General features: G+C 43.0%; 1 protein-coding gene across 2 annotated transcripts in view; it reads left to right on the top strand.

The window, feature by feature from the left end:
• syt12 (synaptotagmin XII) overlaps window positions 1-22610 on the top strand; it is a 40520-nt gene that overhangs the window by 13328 nt on the left and 4582 nt on the right. For both annotated transcript variants that reach the window (XM_021564319.2, XM_021564325.2), the window contains one exon: window positions 12743-13153. In XM_021564319.2, the coding sequence (XP_021419994.1) occupies window positions 12743-13153 (411 nt within the window). The remainder of the gene's footprint in view (window positions 1-12742; window positions 13154-22610) is intronic.

Here is a 22610-nt window from a genome sequence, read left to right as displayed (position 1 = left end):
GTTATAAACTGATAATGAGCACCAAACACAGATGAAAGCATTACGTTAGCATGAAATGTCCCATCATTTAGTGTAGCAATTGATAAAAACACATGTGCTGCCGCCTCATTCAATCTATCATCAATATGTCCACTCTTATTGATAGAGTTTATCTCATGATCTCGTTCAAAACAACTTTTATGTTGTGACCATGAGAAAATGTTCTTGTGATCCCGACAAAACAACTTTTGTTATGTCGTGATCAAGAGATAAATAAGTTGTGATCACGACATATCGAGGGAATACATTTGTAATTCAGATGTATTCTCTGGGCTTCCGTAGTTTGCAGAGAATGGCGCGACAAACAAAAAACATCCAGTCGGCGGCAGCTCGTTGATGAAAGAGGTCGAAGGAGAATGGCAAGAATCGTGCAAGCTAATAGGCTTAAAATGAACGTCGCAGTACAACAGTGGTGTGCAAAACGGCATCTCAGAATACACAACTCGTCTGTCCTTGTCACGGATGGGCAATGGCAGCAGACGACCACACCGGGTTCCACTCCTATCAGCTAAAAACAAGAAGAAGTGGCTCCAGTGGGCACGTGATCACCAACGCTTGACAGTGGAGGGGGGATAAACATTGCCTGGTCTGACAAATCCCAGTTCCTGTTGTGTCATGCTGATGGCAGCGTCAGAATTTGAGTCCATTGCCCCTTACTGCTTGGTGTCAATGGTACAGGCTGGTGGTGTAATGGTGTGGAGAATGTTTTCCTGGCACACGTTAGGTTTCCTTGATACATTGTTGCTGACCAGGTGCGTCGCATTATGGCTACAGGGGGGGTCCTACCCGGTACCAGGTGGGTGTACCTAATAAACTGACCACTGAGTGTATATCATACGGATGTGGTATTCTACTGGTGAGCTTAAACATTCTCCAATCGTTGTTGAGATCTGATATTCTGCGCAGTGCCAGACGAGATGTAAGCCAATGTCATATGCCTATCGTCAACCAATAAAAATGTTCTAATCCTTTTGACTTAAATTCCAGCTAAACTTGGAGAGGACAGTTAGGCCTAACTACTTTCAAAAAGCTTGCTTCTTATCAAGAGCTACAAAAGAAAGTAAATAGCCACATTAGACTGAAAGATAAGGTAATTTTGTCAAATTTGTGAGGCTCATTAGTTGCTCATTCAACATGCTGTTTGCTGTTACTTCACTCAACCTCCCTTCCTAACTGTTTAACAATTCCTGACGCCAACCAGAACTTTTTCCTCGGCCAAATCTTCCCAAATTTGTATTAAATACACACACGTGGTCTCTCATTTCTGCATGACCAAATTTTATCTAGGTGCACTAGGCTAGGTGCGCTTCAAGTGCTCGTTGAGTTCAACAGATTGCAGGGGTGTAGTACTGCCTGAGTGACACTTCTCACTGTTTGCCTGACGTGCTGAAACTTTTTCTGCACACTTCTATAGAATGACCCATACAGAATATGCAGCTGATGTGCCATTTATCTCCATCATGGTAATAAAATGACAGTTTGGCTGCTGCACAATGTTTATCAAATCAAATTGTATTTGTCACATACACATGGTTAGCAGGTGTTAATGCAAGTGTAGGGAAATGCTTGTGCTTCTAGTTCCGACCATGCAGTAGTATCTAACAAGTAATATAACCTAACAATTTCACAACTACCTTATACACACAAGTGTAAAGGAATGAATAAGAATATGTACATAAAGATATATGAATGAGTGATGGTACAGAACGGCATAGGCAAGATGCAGTAGATGGTATCCAGTACAGTATATACATATGAGATGAGTAATGTAGGGTATGAGAACATTATATAAAGTGGCATTGTTTAAAGTGGCTAGTGATACATTACATTAAGATGGCAAGATGCAGTAGATGGTATAGAGTACAGTATATACATATGAGATGAGTAATGTAGGGTAAGTAAACATTATATAATATAAAGTGGCTAGTGATAAATTGATTACATAAATTTTGACATTATTAAAGTGGCTGGAGTTGAGTCAGTATGTTGGCAGCAGCCACTCAATGTTAGTGATGGCTGTTTAACAGTCTGATGGCCTTGAGATAGAAGCTGTTTTTCAGTCTCTCGGTCCCCACTTTGATGCACCTGTACTGACCTCACCTTCTGAATGATAGCGGGGTGAACAGGCAGTGGCTCGGGTGGTTGTTGTCCTTGATGATCTTTATGGCCTTCCTGTGACATCGGGTGGTTTCGGTGTACTGGGGGGCAAGGATGTTTTCACCCGGTGATGTGTTGTGCAGACCTCACTACCCTCTGGGAGAGCCTCACGGTTATGGGCGGACCAGCTGCTGTACCAGGCGGTGATACAGCCCGACAGGATGCTCTCTATTATTAAATTACCTTTAATTTGCACAACAAAACTCACTTTTGCCTGCTCTGGGACATGCAGTGAAAAGGTAAATGGATAGCGACCACACCACCACCCTCTTAGGAAATAGATCCAGAATACCTTCATTGCTGCCCATCAAAATGGGTATACATTTAGGCTATTGTTTATATGTGTAGTCACACTATGTTGGGGTAAAAATCGGAGTATTATGTTTGTATAGATGTCAACCCTAATACATAGTCATCGTCACCAATCAACTGCATTACACTTAAAAACGTCTTCAACTACCACCACCGATTTCTATATGTTAGCTATGCTACTAAACTCAGCAAAAAAAAGAAACGTCCCATTTTCAGGACCCTGTCTTTCAAAGATCATTCATGAAAATACAAATAACTTCACAGATCTTCATTGTAAAGGGTTTAAACACTGTTTCCCACACTTGTTCAATGAACCATAAACAATTAATAAACATGCACCTGTGGAACGGTCGTTAAGACACTAACAGCTTACAGACAGTAGGCAATTAAGGTCACAGTTATGAAAACTTAGGACACTAAAGAGGCCTTTCTACTGACTCTGAAAAACACAAGATGCCCAGGGTCCCTGCTCATCTGCGTGAACGTGCCTTAGGCATGCTGCAAGGAGGACTGCAGATGTGGTCAGGGCAATAAATTGCAATGTCCGTACTGTGAGACGCCTAAGACAGCGCTACAGGGAGACAGGACGGACAGCTGATTGTCCTCGCAGTGGCAGACCACGTGTAACAACACCTGCACAGGATCGGTACATCCGAACATCACACCTGTGGGACAGGTACGGGATGGCAACAACAACTGCCCGAGTTACACCAGGAATGCACAATCCCTCCATCAGTGCTCAGACTGTCTGCAATAGGCTGAAATAGGCTGGACTGAGGTCTTGTTGGCCTGTGGTATGGCAGGTCCTCACCAGACATCACCGTTAACAACGTCGCCTATGGGCACAAACCCACCTTCGGTGGACCAGACAGGACTGGCAAAAAGTGCTCTTTACTGACGAGTCGCGGTTTTGTCTCATCGGGGGTGATGGTCAGATTTGTGTTTATCGTTGAAGGAATGAGCGTTACACCGAGGCCTGTACTCTGGAGCGGGATCAAATTGGAAGTGGAGAGTCCGTCATGGTCTGGGGCGGTGTGTCACAGCATCATCGGACTGAGCTTATTGTCATTGCAGGCAATCTCAACGCTGTGCGTTACAGGGAAGACATCCTCCTCCCTCTTGTGGTATCAGTGTTCTGCCATGGCCTGCTAAGAGCCTGGATCTCAATCCCTTTGAACACGTCTGGGACCTGTTGGATTGGAGGGTGAGGGCTAGGGCCATTTCCCCCCAGAAATGTTCGGGAACTTGCAGGTGCCTTGGTGGAAGAGTGGGGTAACATCTCACAGTAAGAACTGGCAAATCTGGTCCAGTCCATGAGGAGGAGATGCACTGCAGTACTCAATGCAGCTGGAGGCCACACCAGAAACTGACTGTTACTTTTGATATTGACCCGCCCTTTGTTCAGGGACACATTATTCCATTTCTGCTAGTTACATGTCTGTGGAACTTGTTCTGTTTATGTCTCAGTTGTTGAATTTTGTTGTGTTTATACACAATATTTACACGTTAAGTTTGCTGAAAATAAAGGCAGTTGACAGTGAGAGGACTTTATTGTTTTGCTGAGTTTACTTTATATGAACAGGAGTAAGCGAATAGCTGACATTTTTTTGAAACCCGAAAAGGACAACCTCTAAATATTTTTCATCAAAAACAGCCAAGTATATCCATGTCGAATTTTAGTAACCTCCTTGTGGGCCTGTTAGAACACATACATTTTGACGGATTTGACGAATATCCACTTTGTTAAATCAGCTTTTTTGAATAGGTACCAATGACAGCGTCCTTTTTCAATCCCTCACGCAAGTTTTCAGACCCTTCAAGGAACATTTATTTTTGAGAGAGAATCTAACACCAAATTCAGCTACTTTTCAGGCTGCATTTGGAGTGTTTTGTCACCAGGTTTTTCTATGCTTTTGTTAGCATTTAGTGACATTTCTATGGAGTGGGATTTTTTCTGTATTCTGTAAGTGTGTCTACCTCCATCCATGCGTATATTCAATATAACTCACAAATGAAACTATGGTCTGTGAATATATACAAATATTCTGTAAATTAAACCATTACTGTAAATCTGTAAAAATATTTCACAAATTAAACCATAATCCGTGAATATGTAAAAATGTTTCATACACATTCCAAAACTGCTTGTGGATATTCATTCTGTGTTTACTGAATTTTTTATTCTTTTTTTCCACTTTTGGATGTATTACAATCCACAAATGTGACTTGTTCAGGAAACATATGTTGCATGTCACTACTTCACAGGAGAGGCATTTGAACGTATAACACTTTTAGGGGTGCAGAAATGCCTTCTGGAACATGTAAACTTTCATGTGCCTTAATTACGAATGTGTATGCCATCGGTAAATACTAATAACATTGTTAAATTATGAGGAACCTTCCCGCTATCCATGATTGTCTGAGATAATGGATGGGCTGGACATGCCGAGAGATGAGTTCAGATTGGTTTGCCATGTAGCATGCTTCTGTCTATATTATGAGTTGCTCAGTATGTGTAGACAAACCTTTCTACTGTGGATTTTTTAGAAAGATATCATGAAGAACTGCAAAATAACTGTTGCTACTGCTCTCCACCTACTGGAGGAAAATCGTGCCATGCTGACTCTCTCTGACTGAAAATTAATCAGAAATTCCTCATTTAGGTCAAAATGGTAAAAAAAAGTTTCCTTTGAACCAGTCATTGTAGAGTCTTTTGATGACAGTGATTGGGAAGAAACCGCAATCAACAGTGTTTTTGTCACTGAAGAAATTGACTGAGTTTTGAAATCCGTGGAATGCCCGGTTGAAGCAAAATATGATCGCTAAGGAGATGGAGAAAATTATGGCGTTTGATTGCAAATATGCAGAGGGAGTTGAAAAGAAAACTGAAGGCTGTTGTATAAAACATCTGTCACCAGATTACATCTTCAAACTAAGGGCAACCATGGTATCTGTGAAAGAGAGGGAGAAGAGTTCATCCATGTATACAGGTAAGAGTCTAGCTAGCTACATTTTCAGATATTATGAGTTTCTAATTTTGTCAGTCGTTTTCATTGCAAGTTAAAGCGTACTGTCAGAGGGGACTCACTAGCTAATGTTACTTTTGTGATCTGTGTAGTAATATTATTCGTATGGCAGAAAGCCATATTTATTGCTAGTTATAGCCTAATGTTAGCTAGCTAGCTAACATGGACCCTAGTTGGTTAGCTTTATCTATCTGCAGATTCATGCATCGTGGTTAGCTACGACAATCAGTTTGTTTTGCTAGTAGTATGGGTTGGGATTATTGCCGCTTTAAAAAAAAATGGGAACTTGGAAGTGGGAAATCTCCAACTTCAGTGTAGTCAAGACAACTGGGAACTCCGACTGGGAAAAATAGTTTTGAACGGTCATCCAACTCGGAATTCCAACTCGGGAACTCGGGTCTCTTTCTAGAGCCTTGACTTTATTACATTTTTCAAATACTTGTCTCATCGCTGCAACTCCCTAATGGGCTCGGGAGAGACGAAGGTCGAGTCATGCGTCTTCCGAAACATGACCCGCAAGCAGTGTTCCTTAACACCCGCCAGCTTAACCCGGAAGCCAGCTGCATCCATATGTCGGAGGAAACACCGTTCAACTGATGACCGAAGTCAACCTGCAAGGGCCCGGCCCACCACAGGGAGTCGCTAGAGCACGATGAGCCAAGTAAAGCCCCCATGGCCAAACCATCCCCTAACCCGGACGACGTGACGCCCATTGTCGTGCCATTCATCCGCCAGCATCACCTCATGTTACAGCATAGACATAGCTGTAGGTAAATGCTATCTATCTATCTTCCTAGGCTCGTTTGTACAGTCTGGTCACTGTGCAAAGGTTGAGGATTGTGCCATATTTCCTTCTATTAGGCTAGATATTGTTGTAAATGTCATCTCTGCGCCTGTGCACATGTATGCATGTTCAACTAGTCTACCCTAATGTTGATGTTATGCTGGCACAGTTCAACTGTACAATAATAGTATATATATATATTTTTTTGTCTTACAGACAGTACTGTGTAGTGCCTGGGCTTCTTCCTGGAGTGGAATCTAGATACAGAAACATAATTATTGTGCCTGCGTGTGTCATTGTAGCAGAACTGAATCCTGTGATCTGTATCCCTTTCAAAGGATTAGACATTAGTCTGGATTTCAAGCAGATGACTCACGAGGAGCTGAATGGCAGTTTGATAATGACAACACTCCTCCCACACCTTTACAAGTATTCCCTGAACTTACTGTATGTTTCTTTGGGATGGTAATTTCATCATGAACACCCCTCCCATCATCTGCTGTGATCACCAGTTCTCTTAGCTACAGATTGTTACACCAGATAATGTGATTTAGCCAAAGATTTCTGGTATCCATTACTGGGAGTTACAGGATAGGTACTGTTTGGTGTAGAACTGAGAATGTTCAACCAACCTTAGCGATGTCGTCTCATAAAATGTATGTTTCCAGTTGCAGGGGGTCAGTTTGAATTTCGAAAATGCTACGTAATTAAAATAAATAGTTTTTTAGCGTCATAAAGTCATCCGACAATATGTGCGCCGCCATCGTGTCTATTTCAAGTCTTCTCACTCATTGATCGAAACAGGTCCCTGTCATCATGACATGCAGCACTTTGGGGTGGACACCCACCTGTCTCCATCAATGAGAGAAGACTTGAAATAGACAAGATTTCGGCAAAAATCTTTGGGTAAAGCACGTTAACTGGTGTAACATGCTGACTACACCGATTTTGTCCATCCACTCCAGACACGATCAGGACACGCAGGTTGAAATATCAAAACGAACACTTCAACCAACTATATTATTTTGTGGACAGGTTAAAACACATATGAAACATTCATGGACTGAAGTTAGAAAAATTGCTGGTATCGCGTCACTTCTCAGCTGTCGTCTAAATGTATTCCCCATCAGTTCAGCCTGAAAATCCTTCTGACAATCTTTGCTCACCTCATCATTCTTGATAGCCGCAAGCCACTGGCAGAATTGGGGTGAATCTCTGGTAGGTAGATTTGTGAAAGATAACTCATCTTTGCGCATGTTTGGAATTGGCTTAGCCAGCAACAGAACACCATATGGGCATGATGACAAACAGTAAAAAAATGTTGCCTAGAGAAGTTCTGAGATTACTGTGTGTCGGTCGTTCGAAGTAAACAACGACATTATTAAGTTTGTGGGCACGCCCACTCTACCTAGCGGGCGGTATTAGCATACGCCATGAATGCCAGACTGTGGCTCATTATGAGCAGACCAATACACAGTGAGTCAACTTCCAGATTCTTCCAGTGAAATGAAAATGTTCTAGTTTGTGGTTTGAAGAACTGATGTTTATGATAAAGTAATATTGTTAATATAGTAATGACTCTATGCCGTGGCATAGCCATGGTGAAATTCCCTTTAAGTGTAAAACTAACAATGACTCAATAATCCATGCTTTCTGGGAATGCTATAAAGTACAAAAATGATGGGCGGAGCTAGAAAGTTAGCTGTCAGAAGTATTACAATGTAAATGTACTTTTAACCCATCTGTCTGCGAATTTCAAGACATGGTATATGGGGGTATAGTGAGACACCCAATGGGCTGGACGATTCTCTTCTCATCTATCATCTTGAAAAAAAAAAAGTATACTAAAAAACGTGAATATCACTCAATATGCCATCATTAACACAATGGACAAATCTAATGATTTGTTATTGAAATGTCAACGGGCGACCGAAAAAAAACTAATGTGTGCAATTTAAGGCCGTGTGTCAAACCATAATGCAGGCACTAGGGAAGGGGGTGTGAGCATGCGGCCTCGGCAGATGAGATGTAGTCGTTGTTTGTGTGCGTCTGTAAAGTGTTGTACGTGTGTATATGTTTGCATCTGGTGTGGGAAAAAAATAAAAATGTAAAAGATGGGTACCCAGACTACCACAGCAAGGAAAATGTCACAGGTCCCTGCTGCGACAATGTCACAGTAATGGAAGAACGTCATCTAGCGAGAAATTAAGGAGCCAATAGGGGGCAATAAATAGAGTCTTATAACATTTTAAAATGACACATTTTAACAAAATGGTGGGCTGGGCCAAGACTGATCAGCTCAACTAACCATTAAAAAGAATATTGTACGAAGGCAGCGGGGGGGGGGGGGGGGGGGGGGGGGGGATGGTGGAAGTCAATGCAAATTTGGTGAAGATGAATGTTCTGAATGGACAACAGTATTGAAAATTGTAAGGAAAATGTTCTATAATTGGAGTATGTGTGTAAAGGATAATGAATCACTTATTGTTGGGATATGTTTGTTGAGTAAGGATTAGAGCCGACCGATTATGATTTTTCAACACCGATACCGATTATTGGAGGACCAAAAAAGCCGATACCGATTAATCGGCCTATTTATATATAAAAAAATATTTGGAATAATGACAATTACAACAATACTGAATTAACACTTATTTTAACTTAATATAATACATCAATAAAATCAATTTAGCCTCAAGTAGATAATGAAACATGTTCAATTTGGTTTAAATAATGCAAAAACGAAGTGTTGGAGAAGAACGTAAAAGTGCAATATGTGCTATGTAAGAAAGCTAACCTTTCAGTTCCTTGCTCAGAACATAAGAACATATGAAAGCTGGTAGTTCCTTTTAACATGAGTCTTCAATATTCCCAGGTAAGAAGTTTTAGGTTGTAGTTATTATAAGACTATTTCCCTCTATACCATTTGTATTTCATTAACCTTTGACTATTGGATGTTCTTATAGGAACTTTAGTATTGCCAGTGTAACAGTATAGCTTCCGTCCCTCTCCTCGCTCCTCCCTGGGCTCGAACCAGCAACACAACGACAAAAGCCACCACATCAAAGCAGCGTTACCCATGCAGAGCAAGGGAAACAACCACCCCAAGGCTCAGAGCGAGTGAAGTTTGAAACGCTATTAGCGCGCGCTTGCTAGACAGCCATTTCACTTCGGTCACACCAGCCTAATCTTGGGAGTTGATAGGTTTGAAGTCATAAACAGCGCAATGCTTGACGCACAACGAAGAGCTGCTGGCAAAACGCATGAAAGTGCTGTTTGAATGAATGTTTACGCGCCTGTTTCTGCCTACCACCGCTCAGTCAGATACTTAGATACTTGTATGCTTGTATGCTCAGTCAGATTATATGCAACACAGGATACGCTAGATAATATCTAGTAATATCATCAACCATGTGTAGTTAACTAGTGATTATAATTGATTGTTTTTTATAAGATAAGTGTAATGCTAGCTAGCAACTTACCTTGGCTTACTGCATTTGCGTAACAGGCAGTCTCCTTGTGGAGTGCAACGAGAGAGAGGCAAGGTCCTTATTGCGTTGGACTAGTTAACTGTAAGGTTGCAAGATTGGATCCCCCGAGCTGACAATGTGAAAACCTGTCTTTCTGCCCCTGAACGAGGCAGTTAACCCACCGTTCCTAGGCCATCATTGAAAATAAGATTGTGTTCTTAACGGACTTGCCTGGTTAAATAAAGATTAAATAAAGGTCTAAAAAAACAACATAACATTTTTTTTTTAAATTGGTGTCCAAAAATACAGATTTCCGATTGTTATGAAAACTTGAAATCGGCCCTAATTAATAGGCCATTCCGATTAATCGGTCGACCTCTAGTAAGGATGCATATGTGGGAAAACCGTTTGAGGTGTCAAATTATGAAGTTTGCACTGGGAAAAGTGGACTGTGTCAGAGTGACCTGGAGTTGTCTTATTCTGATTAATTGTATTTCTGAAGAAAAGAGAAAGATTGCAGTGGGCCTCAAAAGAATCCAGACAACATAAGTTTTGTGTTTCTAACTTCGGAGTAGAGCACCCGTCAAAGGAGTCATCTCAGGGGTGACGACAGATGTTCAGGTTCAATACCTGAATAGAATTCCCAGAGTAGTGGTGCCTGGCGTCTGACCCTCTGGGTGAATGGAGAAAAAGAAGAAAGTCTGTCAGTCCTGTTGTTTTTTGATAAAGAGCAAATACCAACGCATGTGAAGCTTGGTTATGAGGTATGTGGCAGGGTCTACAGTCAATCACGGACTACAAGAAGAAAACCAGCCCAGTCACGGACCAGGATGTCTTGCTCCCAGGCAGACTAAATAACTTTTTTGCCCGCTTTGAGGACAATACAGTGCCACTGACACGGCCTGCAACGAAAACATGCGGACTCTCCTTCACTGCAGCCGAGGTGAGTAAAACATTTAAACATGTTAACCCTCGCAAGGCTGCAGGCCCAGACGGCATCCCCAGCCGCGCCCTCAGAGCATGCACAGACCAGCTGGCCGGTGTGTTTACGGACATATTCAATCAATCCCTATACCAGTCTGCTGTTCCCACATGCTTCAAGAGGGCCACCATTGTTCCTGTTCCCAAGAAAGCTAAGGTAACTGAGCTAAACGACTACCGCCCCGTAGCCCTCACTTCCGTCATCATGAAGTGCTTTGAGAGACTAGTCAAGGACCATATCACCTCCACCCTACCTGACACCCTAGACCCACTCCAATTTGCTTACCGCCCAAATAGGATGGCCAAGTCAAAGTCCAGACCTGAATCCAATCGAGAATCTGTGGAAAGAACTGAAAACTGCTGTTCACAAATGCTCTCCATCCAACCTCACTGAGCCGAGCTGTTTTGCAAGGAGGGATGGAAAAAATGTCAGTCTCTCGATGTGCAAAACTGATAGAGACATACCCCAAGCGACTTACAGCTGTAATCGCAGCAAAAGGTGACGCTACAAAGTATTAACTTAAGGGGGCTGAATAATTTTGCACGCCCAATTTTTCAGTTTTTGATTTGTTAAAAAAGTTTGAAATATCCAATAAATGTCGTTCCACTTCATGATTGTGTCCCACTTGTTGTTGATTCTTCACAAAAAAAATAAAGTTTTATATCTTTATGTTTGAAGCCTGAAATGTGGCAAAAGGTCGCAAAGTTCAAGGGGGCCGAATACTTTCGCAAGGCACTGTATATACTGTACTCTATATCATCTACTGCATCTTTATGTAATACATGTATCACTGGCCACTTTAAATATGCCACTTAGTTTACATACTCATCTCATATGTATATACTATACTCGATACCATCTACTGTATCTTGCCTATGCTGCTCTGTACCATCACTCATCCATATATCTTTATGTACATATTCTTTATCCCCTTACACTGTGTATAAGACAGTAGTTTTGGAATTGTTAGTTAGATTACTTGTTGGTTATTACTGCATTGTCGGAACTAGAAGCACAAGCATTTCGCTACACTCGCATTAACATCTGCTAACCATGTGTATGTGACAAATAAAATTTGATTTGATTTGATGTAAGATACGCTGTAAGAGCTTTCCTCCCAAAACCATTGCAGTGCAAGAATTGTAAAGTATTTAGCCATGTTTCAAGTGTGTGCAGACGCACAGAGTATATTGAAGAACTGTGGGTAGAAGGACGACAGTGTTGCAATTGTGGTGGGGCTCATGATCCCGAGTTCCTGGAGTGCCCTGTAAGGGTGAAGGAGATTGAAGTGACAAAAGTTAGAGCGGTAAATTGAATCTCCTATGGGGAGGCAATTAAAATAATTGAGAAAACAAGTGAAGCTAGTGAATATATGGTTGTGAATATATGGTTGTGGATAACAAAAATGTTTGCTGCCAGACAAAAGATACCCTGTGTGTTAGAAATATGGATTTTGTTGCGTTTATTGCCACAGTTATAAACTGTGTAGCACAAGTCTCAAGGAAGTCAAAGGAACTGGACATTATAATGGCGGCTTCAGACAAGGTTTTGGGATTCAGGGATTTTACATCTGAAGACTTGCAAGCACTGGAAGACCCACCCTCCCAGGTTCCCTTGAGCCTGTATAGGGATCATCCGTTTTATTTATTTAACAGAAAAGTTTTTTCTGGGGAATCCTATTTCCATCCCGCAGAGTGGGTGGCAGGATGCTCATTAAATTGTGTGATCACCAATATACCATAGAAGAAGAAGTAAAAAATAAACATTTCCATTTTACAAAAGGCCTTTAATTTGGAAATTCCTGTGGATAAATGTGTTACTAAGGTTATGAATAATACCGCAATAATACTGGTTTCATAACAACTTTATGTATACCCCCTTCATATAAAGTGTTACCCAATAAAATATTACTGAATTTCTTAGACCTTGATGCAAGAGTTGATGTGTAATTTTGCGTTGTTCGTGTCCTCAGAGAGTGGTCGCCAACAACCACAGACGGGCCTCCGCCTCCACCAACCTGAGTCGTAAGCCCAGCCTGCAGCTGGTGGACACCCCGGATGGGCTGCGGGACCTGGGACACCTGGAGCTGATGAGCCGGGACCTGATGGACCCTGCCGGTGGGGTCGTCCCCTTCAACCGCTCTATGTCCACCGACTCTCTCAGCTCTATTTCCTCCATCGGCAACAATTTTGGGCACGACTACACAGTGGGGCAGCTGGAGGTGACCCTGGAGTATGAGGCCCGACCAGGGCCTGGGCCGGGGGTGCTCCACATCGCCCTGCACCAGGGCAAGGACCTGCTGGAGAAGGAGGAAGGGGACTTCCCCGGCTGCTTTATCCGGGTCACCTTGGTTCCTGAAGAACTCAACGTGGGCATCACCAGGGTGAGTGTGTGCATGCGTGTGGTAATAGTATTTTAGATTGATATTACCATATTTTATTTTGGCTTTGCAGAATGGTTCTGTGATATCATATTTCACTGAAGATGCAACACTAATGATGTTCTGGGATCATTCTTGTAGAAAATGTTCTCAGAAATCAGACAGAAAGTTCTTTCTGTTTTGAATGGACAAAGCCATCGATCATATCTAGTTAAGCTTTATTTATACAGCACATTTCATGCATGGAATGCAATGTGCTTTACAGGAAAAAATTAATAAAAAACAATTAAAATAAAATATGAAATATTTACTACACAACAAACATAAGATAAAAAGCACCCTAAGGAAAGCAAAGCTAAAAAGATGTGTTTTAAGATCTCTTTTAAATATGTCCACTGTTTCGGCCCCCCTCAGGTTCTCTGGCAGGCTACTCCAGAGGCTGGGGGCATAATAACTAAAGTCTGTCTCTCCATGCCTCTTGGCCCCCCTCAGGTTCTCTGACAGACTATTCCAGAGGCTGGGGGCATAATAACTAAAGGCTGCCTCTCCATGCCTCTTGGTCCCCCTCAGGTTCTCTGACAGGCTATTCCAGAGGCTGGGGGCATAATAACTAAAGGCTGTCTCTCCATGCCTATTGGTCCCCCTCAGGTTCTCTGCCTATTCCAGAGGCTGGGGGCATAATGAATAAAGGCTGTCTCTCCATGCCTCTTGGTCCCCCTCAGGTTCTCTGGCTATTCCAGAGGCTGGGGGCATAATAACTAAAGGCTGCCTCTCCATGCCTCTTGGTCCCCCTCAGGTTCTCTGACAGGCTACTCCAGAGGCTGGGGGGATAGTAACTAAAAGCTGCCTCTCCATGCTTCTTGGTCCTAGACTTCAGGATAGTTAAAAGGTCAGTGCCAGAGGACCTGAGGAACCTACTGGGTACATAAATAAATAGCATGTCTGACATGTATTGGGGTGCACAATCGGGATTGATTTAAAAACCAATAGAAGAATATTTAAATTAATTCTAAAACTCACAGGCAGCCAGCGCAGACAGACTTTAAAACCGGTGTAATGTGTGCTCTGTCTGGTCTTGGTCAGTACCTGTGCTGCAGCATTCTGTTTTGCGGTTGACCAATGGATTTCTTGGGTAGACCAGACAGGAGATCATTACAGTAGTCAAGCATGGATGAATCTCTCTGTATCAGACCGAGAGAGAAACGGTCCGCACCCTGGCAATGTTCCTCAGGTGGTATTAAGCTATGTTGGTCACATTCCTATTGTGTGATTCAAAACTGAGTTCAGAATCTAAAATGAAACCTAGTTTTTTTTTTTACCTGGTGTTTTATCTTTATTGCCCGTGAATTAAAATGTGCGGATAGATTCTCTCTGCTTTGGCTCCAACAATAAGTACCTCGGTCTTGTCTTGATTTAGCTGGAGGAAATTGTGAGCCATCCAAGTATTTAAATCACTAATACATTTACATTTGACATTTTAGTAATTTAGCAGACACTATTATCCAGAGCGACTTACAGGAGCAATTAGGGTTAAGTGCCTTGCTCAAGGGCACATCGACAGATTTTTTCCCCCCACCTAGTCAGCCCAGGGATTTGAACCAGTGACCTTTTGGTTACTGGCCCAAAGCTCATAACCACTAGGCTTATCCAATAGGCTATCTACTGCCCACTACAGTCTAATAATGAATCTGTGGAGCTAAAATCTCCTGGTGACACAGAAATGTAAAGTTGTGTATTTTCTGTGTAGTAGTGAAAATCAATGCTGTGCTTTCTGATAACGCTGCCAAGGGGTAACATATAGAAACGGAACAGTACCGGACCAAAGATCAAACCAGAACTGAAACTGGAGAGGCCAGAACTGGACCGGAGAGGCCAACCCACCTCTCCAGTTTGTCCAGAAGGACATCATGGAAGGACATTGTGTCAAATGCAGCACTTCAATCTAAGGACAGAGAGCTGTTTGGCATCTGTGTTGTCTCTAAAATCATTTACCACTTTAACTAACGCTGTCTCTGTGCTCTGGTGGGTACAGAAAACAGATTGGATTTTTTTTTTTTATTACAGTTGGTACTTAAATTACTTTTATCTGTTTGAAAACCAATTTCTCCAAAATGTTGCTTAAGAATGGAAGGTTAGATGTTGGCCAAAAATTGCTAATAGTTGAAGAATCGAATGTACTTTTTTTTCAGAAGGGGTTTCACGATAGCAGTTTTTAACAATAGCTTGCATTTCAGATATGCAATTAAAAACTGTTTTGAAGAAGGTGGTGGGGATAGGATCAAGAAGGCAGGTAGAAGGCTTAAGTTGTGATATCACTTTCCTGAGTATGTCTGTGTCAACCAGGGAAAATAAATCCACAGTGGCTTTGCATGACAGGCTAGGGCACATATCATCAAACTTATCATCAGGTCTTGCTTGACTGATACCCAGCCTAATGTTGATTATCTTATCTCTGAAATATGCCGCAAACTCATCACATTTAGATGTGGAGGAAAGTTCACATAGGTTTGCGGGGTAGGATTTATTAGACCATTAATGATCGAGAAGAGCACTCAAATTATTCTGATTATTGGTGATCAAGTTAGAAAAATGAACCCGTCTGGCATTTTTAATTGCCTTGTTTTATAAGCCAAGTTTCTCTCTCAGATATCATAATGGACCTTCAACTTTGACCGTCTCCACTTCCGCTCTGCCTTTCTGTAATTTCTCTTTAATTGATTAGTTTCCTCACTCATCTGAGGGACTCTCTGTTTGGATGTGTCCTTTTTCAACTTTACTGGAGCTACGGCATCAATGGTTGCCCTTAATTTGCTAAATCATCACAAGACGACGTATAGGTGGTGGAGTATTGTTTATACACTCAATAAATTATGTAGCAATGTCAAAGGTAAGATAGCGTTTCTTAATAATCCGTTCAGTACTACCCGGTGCTATGGGCAACAAGGTTGTAAAAAATCCCCAGTGGTGATCAGATAAAGCAACATCAACAATAGAGGATATGGAAATAGAAAGCCCCTTGGTAATAACCAGCTCTAGAGTATGGCTGTGGTTATGGGTGGGCCCAGTAGAAAGCCCCTTGGTAATAACCAGGTCTAGAGTATGGCTGTGGTTATGGGTGGGCCCAGTAGAAAGCCCCTTGGTAATAACCAGGTCTAGAGTATGGCTGTGGTTATGGGTGGGCCCAGTAGAAATCCCCTTGGTAATAACCAGGTCCAGAGTATGGCTGTGGTTATGGCTGGGCCCAGTAGAAAGCCCCTTGGTAATAACCAGGTCCAGAGTATGGCTGTTGTTATGGGTGGGCCCAGTAGAAAGCCCCTTGTTAATAACAAGGTCCAGAGTATGGCTGTGGTTATCGGTGGGCCCAGTAGAAAGCCCCTTGGTAATAACCAGGTCCAGAGTATGGCTGTGGTTATGGGTGGGCCCAGTAGAAAGCCCCTTGGTAATAACCAGGTCTAGAGTATGGCTGTGGTTATGGGTGGGCCCAGTAGAAAGCCCCTTGGTAATAACCAGGTCTAGAGTATGGCTGTGGTTATGGGTGGGCCCAGTAGAAAGCCCCTTGGTAATAACCAGGTCCAGAGTATGGCTGTGGTTATGGGTGGGCCCAGTAGAAAGCCCCTTGGTAATAACAAGGTCCAGAGTATGGCTGTGGTTATGGGTGGGCCCAGTAGAAAGCCCCTTGGTAATAACCAGGTCCAGAGTATGGCTGTGGTTATGGGTGGGCCCAGTAGAAAGCCCCTTGGTAATAACCAGGTCCAGAGTATGGCTGTGGTTATGGGTGGGCCCAGTAGAAAGCTCCTTGGTAATAACAAGGTCCAGAGTATGGCTGTGGTTATGGGTGGGCCCAGTAGAAAGCCCCTTGGTAATAACCAGGTCCAGAGTATGGCTGTGGTTATGGGTGGGCCCAGTAGAAAGCTCCTTGGTAATAACCAGGTCCAGAGTATGGCTGTGGTTATGGGTGGGCCCAGTAGAAAGCTCCTTGGTAATAACAAGGTCCAGAGTATGGCTGTGGTTATGGGTGGGCCCAGTAGAAAGCCCCTTGGTAATAACCAGGTCCAGAGTATGGCTGTGGTTATGGGTGGGCCCAGTAGAAAGCTCCTTGGTAATAACCAGGTCCAGAGTATGGCTGTGGTTATGGGTGGGCCCAGTAGAAAGCCCCTTGGTAATAACCAGGTCCAGAGTATGGCTGTGGTTATGGGTGGGCCCAGTAGAAAGCCCTTTAATAATAACCAGGTCCAGAGTATGGCTGTGGTTATGGGTGGGCCCAGTAGAACGCCCCTTGGTAATAACAAGGTCCAGAGTATGGCTGTGGTTATGGGTGGGCCCAGTAGAAAGCCCCTTGGTAATAACCAGGTCCAGAGTATGGCTGTGGTTATGGGTGGGCCCAGTAGAAAGCTCCTTGGTAATAACCAGGTCCAGAGTATGGCTGTGGTTATGGGTGGGCCCAGTAGAAAGCTCCTTGGTAATAACAAGGTCCAGAGTATGGCTGTGGTTATGGGTGGGCCCAGTAGAAAGCCCCTTGGTAATAACCAGGTCCAGAGTATGGCTGTGGTTATGGGTGGGCCCAGTAGAAAGCTCCTTGGTAATAACCAGGTCCAGAGTATGGCGGCGGTTATGGGTGGGCCCAGTAGATAGCTCCTTGGTAATAACCAGGTCCAGAGTATGGCTGTGGTTATGGGTGGGCCCAGTAGAAAGCCCCTTGGTAATAACCAGGTCCAGAGTATGGCTGTGGTTATGGGTGGGCCCAGTAGAAAGCCCTTTAATAATAACCAGGTCCAGAGTATGGCTGTGGTTATGGGTGGGCCCAGTAGAACGCCCCTTGGTAATAACAAGGTCCAGAGTATGGCTGTGGTTATGGGTGGGCCCAGTAGAAAGCCCCTTGGTAATAACCAGGTCCAGAGTATGGCTGTGGTTATGGGTGGGCCCAGTAGAAAGCCCCTTGGTAATAACAAGGTCCAGAGTATGGCTGTGGTTATGGGTGGGCCCAGTAGAAAGCCCCTTGGTAATAACCAGGTCCAGAGTATGGCTGTTGTTGTGGGTGGGCCCAGGAGAAAGCCCCTTGGTAATAACCAGACAAAATGTCCTTACAGCTGTTAGCATTAGTAAAAATAGAGGTTGTCACCCAAACTTTTTTCCCTTTTCTGATATATGAAAAGCTGTAGTCCAGGGGGAGGCTTCAATAAGAGCGGCACTACACTCTCATTACATCCATGTTTAAGTGAGAAACATGCAATCAACTTTGAGCTCAGTACAGAGGTCATTCACTGGAAAGGTTTTTACTTGTGATTGCTCTAACATTTAAAAGTGCCATATTCAATGTCTGTGGGCATCTGCCTCGAGGTAACCAATGGAATAACAACCAAATGATTAACGTTACAACCACGTTTTCTGACCATCTCCAATCTATCAAAATGGTAGGAGATGACAATGTGTATACTGTAAACTCACTCGAAGGTGGAGTTAAAGGAAAATAAATGAGTTACTCACAATAACCATAGTGCCATTTCTACAGGAGTTGATATGCTTTCCAAGTCCTCTGTTGCTTATTCTGACAGGGAGAACTGGAGCACTACCAGACCCTGTCCGTCAGTCTCTAAAACAATAATCCTGGAACCCCTTCGGTTAGGATGAATACTGTCTCTTTTAAAAAGTGCTGGTTGCTCCCACAGCAAATCAAAGTTGTCCTCCCTCAGTTCCTCAGATCGCCTAAAACAAAGGCTGTTAAAACCTACATGAATGACAATGGTGTCAATATTGGAGTAGTTGTCCAGAACCGTGGGCGAGTCGACGTCATGGACACGGGCTCCTGGGTGACAGTGGACCTTGGTCGGTCCACAGATTGGCCGCTGGCTGTTGGTATACACCCAGGATCCGTGCTGATTCCCAGGGCCGCGTCGCGGAATCCGTAGCAATACAAACTTTAGCTATGATTTAATGAAAACGATTTAATAAAAACAACAAACCGAGTGTAGACATTACACTGTTCTGTTGCTGGCTATGATGTCGTCTGTTGCATGATGCTCTTGTGTGTATTTTTGATATCATTCATTCCAATGTGAAGTGTCAATAGCACATTGAAGCCAAATTAAGTCGGTTATGATGGCGTCTCATGGAGACATAACGTGCAGTTTGAGCTACTCCAGGAAGTGATGTTGCAGGCTCAGTGCTGCCCCTATCATTGAGTAACTCAAGTTGAAGGCCAACCGGGGTACTGCAGGCTTCCATTAGCAACTAAATTATCCTTAACTTCTTCAGTGTGTGATTTTAAAATAATCTGTTCAAGGACATGCATCAGGTGCATTAGAAGCAATTGTTGATACCATGATTGTCCTCAATATTTTTTTATTGACACGAAAATTGTCTATGAAGATATGGGGGATCCTGTTTTCCACTAACAATGCCTGCAGTACCGCAGTCGGCCTTCAACTTTCGTGGCTTCAATGAGAGGCGGCAGTCGTTCTCCCCTGGTTTTGGTAACTTTTCTTGTTAGCTGAGAAGTGTTGATAACATCATCACCCAAGTTTGGAGTCAGAGTGAGAGAGCAATGAGTCCCTTGGGTTAGAGTTTTGAGCCTTCAGCTCGATGGGCTAATCCTATTCTTGTCTGATGGGAAAGTGCATTTGATTTTCAGCACCAAGTCTCCTGGGGCTTCTTACAGTAGGTTCGAGATGGAATAAAGGGTTAGTTTCTGTCACACAGTAGGCTACATCCACAAACATGAGAATTGCAACCCCACTGCACCACAATGTACAGTAACCACCAAAGTCTCCAGGCATGTCACCCTCTGTACTGCAAGGTAATCAGGATCAGAGAAAATCACTGTATGAATGCATTCACACTTAATGCATTCACACTGGCCACAATGATAGCCACTAGTGCATCGAGGAATGTTGGAGACCGGAAGGAAATGCTGACATCAGCTGGATCCACTGCTCCCCTCGGCATAATCCACAGGGGAGCAAGCTGTTAAGCCTGGCTTCTCTCCCTAGCTCTCCGATGGTTCCTTTTTCCCTCAGTCACACTGTTTAGTGGTGGTAATCGCCATAATTATAAATGTTCAGACTGTCACATATTAAAGATGCAGGGAATGCTCCATGTAGGAAACATTATATTAACACATTACAGGCCAAGGAGAATGTGTTCATTGTTTTGGATGTAATTTACATCCAGCCATGCTTATGTACAGCTAAGTGGTGTTTCAGATTCTGAAGGTATTTAGTAGGGTTGTGATATGATTCTGGTGTTTGATATAGGGCAGACTCCAAGGTTACTGTTACGGAATATTATGCAGGTTTTATAAATACACTATGGGCTTTCATGAAGAAATTCAACACAGTTTGTTTGACAATTTACCAGGAAGACTATTATGTTAAGATGCAGGTTATGTTGTGTTATGATAGCAGCCCTGGCTAATTTGCATTTTGTTGTTGATTTCTGTAAGCAGGAATTTGTCCTGCTGTGTACAAAGATGGCATATTTCTGAGTCTACCTTTAACTAGGCATATACTGTATCATACAATGTATATATTGAATACCAAGTTCCCTTTGGTCTTTTGTGTGATGCACTTGAATATTACTTTGTTAGGAGCAGTTGATTTCTAGTTAACCTTATGTGAACCATTATAACTATTAGTAAAACCGTTATAATTTGTTAACGTATCTATCATCGCCAGTCATTTAAATCATGAACAACGGAGCACATGCATTTACTAAATTTAATCCCGCTACGTCCTCAGGGCTCTTTTGATGGCTCTGATTCTCGTCCAATATGGCAGGGTTTATAAACTCACTGATTACAAAGGGAAACCCAGCCATGAGCTGCCCAGTGAAGCGAGCCTATCAGACGAGCTAAATGCCTTCTATGCTTGCTTCAAGGCAAGCAACACTGAACCATGCATGAGAGCAACAGCAGTTCCGGACGACTGTGTGATCTCGCTCGCCGTAGCCGATGTGAGTAAGACCTTTAAACAGGTTAAGGTAACCTGTCTAAATGACTATCTCCCGTAGCACTCACATCTGTAGCTATGAAATACTTTGAAAGGCTGATCATGGCTCACATCAACACCATCATTCCAGAAACCCTGGACCCACTCCAATTTGCATACCGCTCCAACAGATCCACACATGACGCAATCTCTATTGGATTGCCTGGACAAGAGGAACAATTATATGAGAATTATGTTCATTGACTACAGCTCTGCATTAAACACCATAATGCCTTCCAAGCTCATCACTAAGGTCAGGACTGTTACAGGAATTAAATTCCTTTATGTTTTATTAAACTAATTTCAATTTAACACTCTGTCCACTCCTAAGAATTTGTAAGACCCTTATTTGCATAAAATGGACAGAGACCAGTCTCAAAATCAATCAGCAGCATTTATTTTCAAGAGTACTGGACATGATACAGTTTACCACAGGTTATAAACTGAAAATTACGTCATTAGTTTTCGTACTACCCCGTCTCATCTCCACTCCAGTACAATGGCTGTATAGTTCTCAAGACTTCCCACATCGTCTCTCCCAAACTTAGATAATTTATGACCGAGCCTAGGTCTGCCTGTGTAGATAAGCATTCCAGCCAGTCTGACGATAAATTCATTCATTTCTACCGTGGAACAGACAGTCATTGTTCTACTTCTTGATTAAAATTACACACATTATATTCAGTACTAAGATAAAAAAAGAAAATTCATACATATACAGTAACATAATAGTACTCTGATTAGTCAGTCCTGATTGAAATGCATACATAATTAGTCATTATTGATAAAAAAAACATCCCTTAACAAGGTCCCTGGGACTAAACACCTCCTTCTGCAACTGGATCCTGGACTTCCTGGCGGGTGGTGAGGGTAGGTAACAACACATCTGCCACGCTGACCCTCAGCACGGGGGCCCCTCGGGTGCGTGCTTAGTCCCCTTCTACACTCTCTGTTCACCCACAAATGCGTGGCCGTGCACGACTCCAACACCATCATTAAGTTTGCTGACGACATAACAGTGGTAGGCCTGATCACCGATAAGACAGCCTATAGTGAGGAGGTCAGTGACCTGGCAGTGTGGTGCCAGGAACACAACCTCGCCCTCAACGTCAGCAAGACAAAGGAGCTGATCGTGGACTACAGGAAACGGAGGGCCGAGCATGCCCCTATCCACATCGACGAGGCTTGAGGGGAGCAGGTCGGATGTTTCAAGTTCCTCGGTGTCCACATCACCGGGGCCAAGTTCCCTGCCATCCAGGACCTGAAAGATGCACCAAGTCTGGAACCAACAGGACCCTTAACAGCCCCAAACCATAAGACGACTAAATAGTTAACCAAATAGTTACCCAGACTATCTGCATAGACCCCTTTTGCTCTAACTCTTTTGAGTCATCACATACGCTGCTGTCTATTATCTATCCTTTTGCCTAGTTACGTTACCCCTACCTATATGTACATACTGTATCTATCTCAATTAC

Source organism: Oncorhynchus mykiss, chromosome 2 (assembly GCF_013265735.2).
Source record: "Oncorhynchus mykiss isolate Arlee chromosome 2, USDA_OmykA_1.1, whole genome shotgun sequence".
NCBI lineage: Eukaryota > Metazoa > Chordata > Actinopteri > Salmoniformes > Salmonidae > Oncorhynchus > Oncorhynchus mykiss.
Note: the sequence above shows the minus strand (reverse complement) of the source record. Positions and strands in the feature narration are given on the sequence as shown.